The 9,944-nt window shown below is 44.3% G+C and overlaps 1 protein-coding gene across 1 annotated transcript; it reads left to right on the forward strand.

Annotated features, from left to right (window-relative positions):
* Window positions 1-365: 365 nt before the first annotated feature.
* Window positions 366-9,451, forward strand: LOC108679618. The gene is made up of 7 exons (XM_018168277.2): window positions 366-490; window positions 2,572-2,746; window positions 3,319-3,441; window positions 4,061-4,183; window positions 4,888-5,029; window positions 5,154-6,163; window positions 6,478-9,451. The coding sequence occupies exons 1-7, from the start codon at window positions 366-368 to the stop codon at window positions 8,332-8,334; spliced, it is 3,555 nt and encodes a 1,184-aa protein (XP_018023766.1). The 3' UTR covers window positions 8,335-9,451.
* The last annotated feature ends 493 nt before the right edge of the window (window positions 9,452-9,944 follow it).

The raw sequence follows: 9,944 nt of genomic DNA on the forward strand, positions 1-9,944 counted from the left end.
GGGTCATAGAGGCGCGGGTCATGGGTCCAGCTGAAGGTACGGGCCACAAAGGCACGGGTCATAAAGGCAGGGGTCATGGGTCCAGCTGAAGGCACGGGCCACAAAGGCACGGGTCACAAAGGCACGGGTCATAGAGGCGCGGGTCATGGGTCCAGCTGAAGGTACGGGCCACAAAGGCACGGGTCATAAAGGCACGGGTCATGGGTCCAGCTGAAGGCACGGGCCACAAAGGCACGGGTCATAAAGGCACGGGTCATGGGTCCAGCTGAAGGCACGGGCCACAAAGGCACGGGTCATAGAGGCACGGGTCATGGGTCCAGCTGAAGGCACGGGCCACAAAGGCACGGGTCATAAAGGCACGGGTCATGGGTCCAGCTGAAGGCACGGGCCACAAAGGCACGGGTCATAGAGGCACGGGTCATGGGTCCAGCTGGAGGCACGGGTCATGGGTCCAGCTGGGAGGCACGGGCCATGGTGGCATGGGTCATGGGTCCAGCGGTTGGCCAATGATAATATCAACATTACTCATCATTTATATTGCCAATAAGTCATGAGTCGCAGCAATCAATAGTTGTTGACAGTAAATATGACCTCACATGAGTTGAGTGATTGACTGCAATATTAATGGATAAATTGGATGAAGTCATAATCCATCATGATGGATGATGATCCATTCATCCATCCATCATAATGGATGAAGTCCTTCTATGAGTGTAAGAAGTGAGTGAAACTAACCTATTTTGTTACGAACCATTTATTATAGTTATCAATGCCGTACGTTTTAAATAGAATTATTAATTATCAAAAATGTCTTCTTTTTGGTAAAACACAGAGAGCAAGGCTTTATAGGTATCATGCTCGTAAATGAACTTTTATAATGTGATACTATTTACTTTATATCGTATTCTTTTGTATGAGATTATTTTAAAAGCTCTATTTACATTGGAAAACTTGATTCGGTAAAGCCTGCTTGCTGAACTGGTTTAATTATTGTAGGAACATAAGNGTGTGTCATGAGTCACAGCGTTAAGCGTGTCACGTGTGTCATGAGTCATAGCGTGTCACGTGTGTCATGAGTCACAGCGTTAAGCGTGTCACGTGTGTCATGAGTCATAGCGTGTCACGTGTGTCATGAGTCACAGCGTTAAGCGTGTCACGTGTGTCATGAGTCATAGCGTGTCACGTGTGTCATGAGTCACAGCGTTAAGCGTGTCACGTGTGTCATGAGTCATAGCGTGTCACGTGTGTCATGAGTCACAGCGTTAAGCGTGTCACGTGTGTCATGAGTCATAGCGTGTCACGTGTGTCATGAGTCACAGCGTTAAGCGTGTCACGTGTGTCATGAGTCATAGCGTGTCACGTGTGTCATGAGTCACAGCGTTAAGCGTGTCACGTGTGTCATGAGTCATAGCGTGTCACGTGTGTCATGAGTCACAGCGTTAAGCGTGTCACGTGTGTCATGAGTCATAGCGTGTCACGTGTGTCATGAGTCACAGCGTTAAGCGTGTCACGTGTGTCATGAGTCATAGCGTGTCACGTGTGTCATGAGTCACAGCGTTAAGCGTGTCACGTGTGTCATGAGTCATAGCGTGTCACGTGTGTCATGAGTCACAGCGTTAAGCGTGTCACGTGTGTCATGAGTCATAGCGTGTCACGTGTGTCATGAGTCACAGCGTTAAGCGTGTCACGTGTGTCATGAGTCATAGCGTGTCACGTGTGTCATGAGTCACAGCGTTAAGCGTGTCACGTGTGTCATGAGTCATAGCGTGTCACGTGTGTCATGAGTCACAGCGTTAAGCGTGTCACGTGTGTCATGAGTCATAGCGTGTCACGTGTGTCATGAGTCACAGCGTTAAGCGTGTCACGTGTGTCATGAGTCATAGCGTGTCACGTGTGTCATGAGTCACAGCGTTAAGCGTGTCACGTGTGTCATGAGTCATAGAGTGTCACGTGTGTCATGAGTCACAGCGTTAAGCGTGTCACGTCACTATACCTTAAAAGTGTCCTTAAACACCAAAAGTATATCTGTGCAACAAACGTATCATTATACCCTAAAAGTGACCCTAAACACCAAAAGTATATCTGTACAACAAACGTATCATTATACCCTAAAAATGACCCTAAACACCAAAAGTATCTCTGTACAACAAACGTGTCACTACACTCTAAAAGTGTCCCCAAACACCACAAGTATCTCTGTACAACAAACGTGTCCCTATACCCTAAAAATGTCCCTAAACATAAAAAATTTCTTTTTACAACAAACGTGTCTCTATACCTTAAAAGTGTCCATAAACCCCAAAAATATCTATTTACAACAAACGTCCCTCTATACCTTAAAGCGTGTCACGTGTGTCATGAGTCATAGCGTGTCACGTGTGTCATGAGTCATAGCGTGTCACGTGTGTCATAAGTTCCGTATCTCTATTCAGTAAATGAATTTCTAAACAGCTAACGTATTCCTATACCCTAAAAGTGTCCCTAAGCACGAAAAGTATCTCTGTACAATAAATGTGTCTCTACACCCTCCAAGTGTCCCACAACATCACAAGGGTCCCCATGTGTCCCCAGGTCGTCAGGGACGGAGCCTCTGCACGCGCGCATCAGCGTGGGCCCCCCGACGGCGACGCAGAAAGATCAGTTCCGCTTGGCGCTGTTCCTAGCTTGCTTCCTGTTGCTGGGAGGCGTCTGCCTAGCCATCCTAGTCAAGATGCGCTGCAACCGCCGCAACTCCCAGCGCCAGCAGGTGCGTGTCAGCTGGGACCGTCCCAACTCCCAGCGTCAGCAGGTGCGTGTTGGCTGGGACCGTCCCAACTCCCAGCGCCAGCAGGTGCGTGTCAGCTGGGACCGTCCCAACTCCCAGCGTCAGCAGGTGCGTGTTGGCTGGGACCGTCCCAACTCCCAGCGCCAGCAGGTGCGTGTCAGCTGGGACCGTCCCAACTCCCAGCGCCAGCAGGTGCGTGTCAACTGGGACCGTCTCAACTCCCAGCGCCACTCACGTTTGATTATTTATTCATTTTGAATATTTACTCTTGTATATTAATAAGAAACTCAAACAGGTCTCCCAGGCACACAATAAGTTCAGCCATCAAACGAAATTGATATCCAAACATTCGATGACGTTTGTCCAGCGATGCCATTTGTCGTTTGTTTAATCAGTTTAAATGTCGTGACCAGACGAGAAACCTGACGAAAACAAAAGATAAATAGACAATCGTTATCGTGAAATATGACATCCGAGTTTGACAAAATCGTCTGTGGATGGAGAGGCGATCTTTGACGGATAATGAATCGCCTGACTGGTCTTTTTGCCGGCAGGCGAGCTACTTGGCCCAGCAGGCGAAGCGGGCCCTGTCCCGCATGGAGTGCAGGCGCTATAAGGACGCCGCGGCTGCCAAAGACAACACATCCAAAGTTCACATCAAGATGAAGACTCTCAAGGTAAGTCATCCACTTATTTCGTTAGTTACATTCAGAGAAATAAGTGAAATTGACCAAATAGCGACGTGCTTTTTTGGCTTTGAATTTAGATTCAGGCAGGTTCATTTTGACCCATTTTTGCCCGGTTAAAGGGCATTTCAGTGCTACGTATACGCTCTCTACTCGTGAAACGTAAAAAGGTGTTTCACTATTTAGACAATATTTTCCTATGTGCGCGTGTACAAACACCGGAATTATTATTTATTTCGTTTATTATTCATTTTCAGTAATGGATGATAAACAATATCAGTTATATCAGTCGAGATTTTCAAATCTGTACCCAAATTTTATTATTTTATTGTACATTTATTTTCCGCCCAGTTATTGTGACATGGACACATGTCTTGCAAGAATCCTTTTCACTTTACGTTGCATTTTGCATGAGTTGCATTATCTATCGCTACGTAAATGAAAGTTCATGTTAACCACGATTTGCGGTATCAAATACCATTAATTCACTGATCAATAACTAATTGAATCATCAATAATCCATATTTAGCCTATCAATAAACGCCAAATAACCCGCCAATAACCACTAGTTGACCTACCAAGCACCACCCCGAACTGGTTGTTGGTGCAGGTTCACCTGACGCTGGGGGACGGTCGGGTGCTCACCGGGTGTCGGGGCAGGACCGACGACGACGACGACCAGGAGAACAACAGCCGACACGGCAGCGGCACCGACAAGTCGGGCGGCGCTGATGTGAGTTTTGGGGCTGGTGCAGAGAGAGGTTATTTTAATTCAGTGTCCACCTCAGCGCCAGCGGGGCATTTGTACTCTAGTGCCGACCACTCCTGTTCAGTGTCCACCTCAGCGCCCGTGGGGCATTTGTACTCTAGTGCCGACCACTCCTGTTCAGTGCCCGCCTCAGTGCCTCATTTGTACTCCAAAGTTTCACAAGCATCAGTTCAGCCATTTCTGAAATAGAATTAGTAGCCTATTAAGAACTTTTTAATTTAACTTTAAAATTCCCCAAACCCAAAAATTTATTCACTCTATAATGGCAAAATTGCAGTTCAAATTTCGCTAGTGTTAGTTCAGCCGTTTTGAAATAAAATTAGTATTTATAACTTTTTAAATTCAACTCTGAGTTCACCCAAACCTAAAAATTTATTCACTTTTAAACGGAAAAATCTATTCAAATTTCACGAGTGTCAAGTCAGTTCAGCCGTTTTGAAATAGAATTTGTATAATAATTAATATTATTTCATTCACTCGTTTTTAATAATTACAATTCCTTATCTTCAGAAGGGCTGATAAAATCAGACAATTGTATTCTGAAATCGAGGTAGGCTTCAAATATCAACACACACAGACACTCATTCTAGAATACAATATAGTTTATTTCTTAGTTTAATTTATTTACATCACGAATCAAAGGTGGTAACTGCCTCCTTACGTTGCAGATGTGCGTGGTGTGCCTTGAAGAGTACCGACCTCTTCAGGAGTTGCGGGTGCTGCCCTGCAGACACGAGTTCCACAGGAGCTGCGTTGACCCATGGCTGCTGCAGCACAGAACTTGTCCTTTGTGTAACTACAATATCGTCGGTCAGTGCTTACAGCTATGGTCTTAAGCGTAAAATTATAACAGTGCTAATATTTGGGTGGTATATAAATATTTCGTTCACCATTTGATTTTATTAGCGTGCTCTGAAGCTAGGGTTTTTCGCAGATTGCTGCTACGAGAATACACCTGCTCCTACCAGCACCACGGTCGCTCCAGAATCCGATCCAATTTCTTCTCCCCCTCTCTACCCTGGCCGTCCTTCCCTTCTTCCCCATCCTCCTGCCCCCCTCAGGGTATTTATGCCAAATTCGGGCTCTCCTGACGGGCGTTACGTAGTTCCTCACCTTCTGCATTCTCCTGGTGGTGGAGGTGCTCCCACATCTCCACATCCAGCACCTTCCAGTAGGCCATTCCCAGTAAGCTCATCGACAAGGAGCTGTACTCAAGCTGGGTGCTCTCATGACCCATACGGACTGCTTATGTACAACCAACTGGCGCCTTCGCCGTCCAGCCCACCACCAAGATATTCCCATGCCTTTCTCGCCCCAAGCTCAGTGTCCACCGAACCTCACAGTCCTCCTCCAAGTTACTCCCCATATTCATCTCCATATTCCTCCCTCTCTGGCTATCAAAGATGTAATGCTCCAAATTTTAGCATATCTGCCGGTCACTTATACGAGTCAGACCCTCGCAACGGTCCCATTAGAGGGGCAAGTGGTTTGGTGAACCGCGTTCGAAGATCTTTGGAGGTTGTCGGATCGGCAGACGCTGCCGCGAATCTAGAGGACAGAAATGAACCTGCGGATGCGTTCCCCCGCAGCGACAGGAATGAAGCGGAATTGAGGTACCCGCCGGGTAAATTTCTGCGGCACAGTCATTCCTCGAGCGAGAACGGCTTCTGTCCCGCCACGTATGCTCCTATGCGCCCAGGCAGCGTCAGCATACATCCGTCTTCGAGCGCACCTTCTGCTGCACGAGTTTCGACGTCGCCCTCGTCTGCCAGACCAGGAGTCCTGCACCAGAACTTAGGATCTTCTTCTCAAGCTCTGGAGACGTGCCTCATGTACCCTCGAGCAGGATTACCTTCGTATAATTGGCCTTACTGGCTCAACGGGGCTACTTTGAGGACAGTTCCTCAAGGGTCGAGCAGTGAAGAAGCCGAACACCAAATGATGGTGAGATTTTGTATCACGATTGTTCGATTGTTGATGGATGTAGTTCAGTTTTGGTGCCAAGCAATCATTCTAATTCTGCAGTTTATATGAATTTCACTCTTTCTTTATATGAAGAATGTGGCTTACCGGTCTTGGCGGATTTCGCAATTGATCATGTTTCCTGGAATTGAGAGAGTTGAGCAAGTGAAGAAAAATGCCAAAGCGAGCAAAGGAGTGATTGTGTGATCACATTTAATTATTTGCATGGAAAGTAAATGACAATCGTTTTACTCGCCTTAAATGCTTCATAAACCTTTGTGTGTGGTGTTTTCCAGAGTGTGGAGGTGCAGCATCACAGTGAGGGCAACAGGAGGGTGGATTGCCGAGGCCTTCACCGCCGCATCGAGCTCCCGGGGGCCGAATGCGTGGACGTCCAAGGACGAGATGCAAATTTTAGAGCACAAATGAGCTGCGAGGAAGAACTGCTAAACAATGATGGCGGGAAAGCCTCTGATACCTTAGAAAAGAATAATTATAGTGATTGTGTTTCTAATAACTTAAGTTGTAATAATGTAGTTGTAAATCAATCAATCAGTGCAAACGTAGATAGCGTTCGTATGGAACAGAGTCGTAAAATGTCCTTGCCAAGTAATATTAGTAGCGAAACGCTGGAGAGTACTTCAAATCAGCCAACAGACAGTATCAATACCAATAATTTTAATTCGAGTAGCATCAGGAACGATATGCAGCAACAGTTATGTACAGGTGAGTCAATACAAGTTAGTGCAGCTCACGGGTCTAGTTCTACTGATGGCAAAACAACCGATTGCGACCTAGCTGCAGATGATAGGGGTCAACATATTTCATTAGAGGAAACCACCTGTGACATCTACAGAAGAAGTAGCTTAGGAGGACTAGAAAGCCGATTATATGTTATCGGAGAAAGTCATGCCAATCAAGAAGGAGTGGTTCAGAACTCCCAACTCATTGGCAGGTCATCAAAACAACAGATACGACAACAACGATCTTTACAATACGATTTAGATTTAAACCAGCCCGGTGGTCTTGAACAGCGCGGCGTGATTCAGCAAAATTGTGCTGCAATTAGGTGCAGTCCAGAACAACAGAGAAACTTCTTCGGTAGAAATCAAGACTTTACTAATTCCCGGCAGCTTTTTCACGGGCCTCTTCCTACTCAACCGGTCAGTAGCAAGCAACTCGAACCATTTTTGTCAGCCCTTGAGGCAGTTAGGAGTTCAGCGAACACCATGGGTTATTGCAGAGGAAATCAGTGGCTCCTCGGAGGAAACTTTTTGCAACGAAATTCCGAGGATTGTTCCGGTTTACCTGTACTCGCTCACAATGATCGGCTACGATCAAAGTTCGATCATCAATATTCTGGTGCACTGGGTATTGAAGAAAAGTATCCTCACAGTAGAGTGGATGCTTCTGTTAGTGATGAGCCATGCAGATTTTCTCCGAATTCGTCGGAAAGAATTCCATTGGCAGGAGGCTTTGGATCCTCTAAAGGCATTGGACACAGACGACAAGCTAGCACTAATTCCTTTCCCAACAATTATTCATACGTTCCAGCTTCGTGCAGCGCTTATTTACCGGGGCAAAGACCGTCCTCTTCGGCCAGCAATACGACGCTTGATTCATCTGACGCTAGTCTAGAAACCGTTATCGCAGCAGATTCTTCTAATGGCGCTGATCAACGCCTCCTAGTCCCGGAAACTTCTTCGGGCGTTTCGGAAATTTTCGCAGGCCGCATGAGTGAAAAACAGAAAAATAATACTTCAGCTATGTCAATGGATTCTGTTGAAGACACGGATTCTATTACAGGTTCCGGATTTCCTTCTGAGCGAGTGTATGCTTTTGATACCAGCAGTTTGCATGGTTATGAGAATGTGGATCCAAGTGGGAGCCCTGTTCAAATTTCTTCTCCGCAAGGAGACCATGTCTGTGAAGCTTTCCCTGTGAATGATTACTCAGATGAATGCGCAAGTGAATCGCTCCCGGGAAATAATCCGACCGCATCTGATGAGGAACTGGTGGAAGATGGAACAGCTAAACCATCAGAAACCGGCAAATTTCTTGTTAGTGACGGAAACGAAAAAAATGAAACCAAAGATGAAGTCATCAATGACCAACAGCTTGATGCGGAGGCAGACTTAGACAAGTCAGGCTAATATACTATACCCTCTTATTGTTAAGAAATGCCGTAGCCTCAATATAAATAAGTCATTACTTTGTGTCTCATTAATAGTTTACTTCTAATAGAATAAGGACCTTATGTTGGAGGTTGAACTTGGAAAAATTGATACTTACCACCAATGATTGATAACATGCAATGAAGTTTCTATCGCTTTTGTTTGACGATTGTTTCAGGAGAGCTAAAGTTTCACTCATACCATACGTTTGCTTGAGAAGTAAAATCAATGCCGCAATACTATCATAATCTAGGAGGTGTCGTACGATTCGTACATAGGTTGTACAATGTTAAGCACCACAAAACGACTCTATCGTGATCATGAAGTAAGAGGTGGTACTTATTCATAATTGTATACAATGTTCTTGTACACAAACCACGCGTTTCCGCAAGTCGTCAACTGGTTGCCGTCATATCGTGAAATTGCACTTTTTCGTATCTATTCTAACTTTCATAATATTTATTGGTTATTTATTCATTGTCTGATTCAATTAATTGCTTAGATAGATGCTTCTATTTTCTTCTATGTATGCATTTTTAACAGGTAGAGCTATCATAGGAGAAGGGTCTGTAAAAAAGGAATACGGCTCTGAAAATTTTATATCCATACTTTATCAACAATTTTAACTGCCTTAAATTATTCATGAAACTTCTCTAATCGAATGAACTGGTGCTCTCATGTGACACGTTAAGAAAATGCATCAAATGAGGCGGGAAATTTTTCAATCATCTGAAATAACATCGTGCAGCTTGGAGCACCTCCCTTGAATGATGTCAACCTGTCCGCCCTGGGTTTTCAAAAGCAATTAAATGGGCTGCAGTGTTTTCCACTGGCTTCGTTCGTAGATAATTCGTCTGGACGAATATAAACGTCATGGTTTGTTTTCAGTTGCCGCCTAAAACGTTTTTAATTGTTCCATGTAAAATGAAGATAGTTATAACCCGCCGTATATTCACAACAACTTCTTTGAATTCAGGGCTATGATTTACAATAAAATATCCTTCAGAATTGCGTGTTCAGATGCTAAAAAATCTAATTCATTAAAGTAAACATGAACTAGCTTTTAAAAGAATATTTATGAACTTATCGACATGAATAAAATTTGATATGAAATGATTTTATCTGCCTTATAGATAGGGCAGCAATTCTGAAAGTTTTTTTTCTAAAGTTGACATTCTTTTATTAGCAAATATCTGATAGGCCTAACTGCTAATATATTCAGATGTGCATAGTGTCATAGAAATGACATGAGTGATTATAAAATTTGCAACATGCAATTACTTTGAGCTTAGCTTTGCTAAAATAAATTTTCTTTTTACATCAAGTCATTTCAATATTAATTATTTCACTTTATGCAAGCATTGACAGGAAATTTTTATCATGAACATCGTCTGAATGTGGTACTTCGAACGACTCTAATCAAGGTACGAACGATACCTACGGCACTTTTCGAATTTTAATAACAGGTTTTTCACGCATTCTTTGTCAAATCAAAATCGATCTCGAACAAGTCATAAATGAAGCTCTTTATTCCCAATGCGCTCGTGCAAGCGTTTAAAAAAATATTTTATGCGTTTTCAGGTTAATTT

Source organism: Hyalella azteca, unplaced genomic scaffold (assembly GCF_000764305.2).
Source record: "Hyalella azteca isolate HAZT.00-mixed unplaced genomic scaffold, Hazt_2.0.2 contig12391, whole genome shotgun sequence".
Taxonomy (NCBI): Eukaryota; Metazoa; Arthropoda; class Malacostraca; order Amphipoda; family Hyalellidae; genus Hyalella; species Hyalella azteca.

Coding starts and splice junctions, on each gene's coding strand:
- LOC108679618 (XM_018168277.2), top strand. CDS start 366: ATGGGTCCAGCTGAAGGCACGGGCCACAAAGGCACGGGTCATAGAGGC. Junction 491..2,571: donor CATGGTGGCATGGGTCATGG/GTCCAGCGGTTG, acceptor ATGTGTCCCCAG/GTCGTCAGGGACGGAGCCTC. Junction 6,164..6,477: donor AAGCCGAACACCAAATGATG/GTGAGATTTTGT, acceptor GGTGTTTTCCAG/AGTGTGGAGGTGCAGCATCA.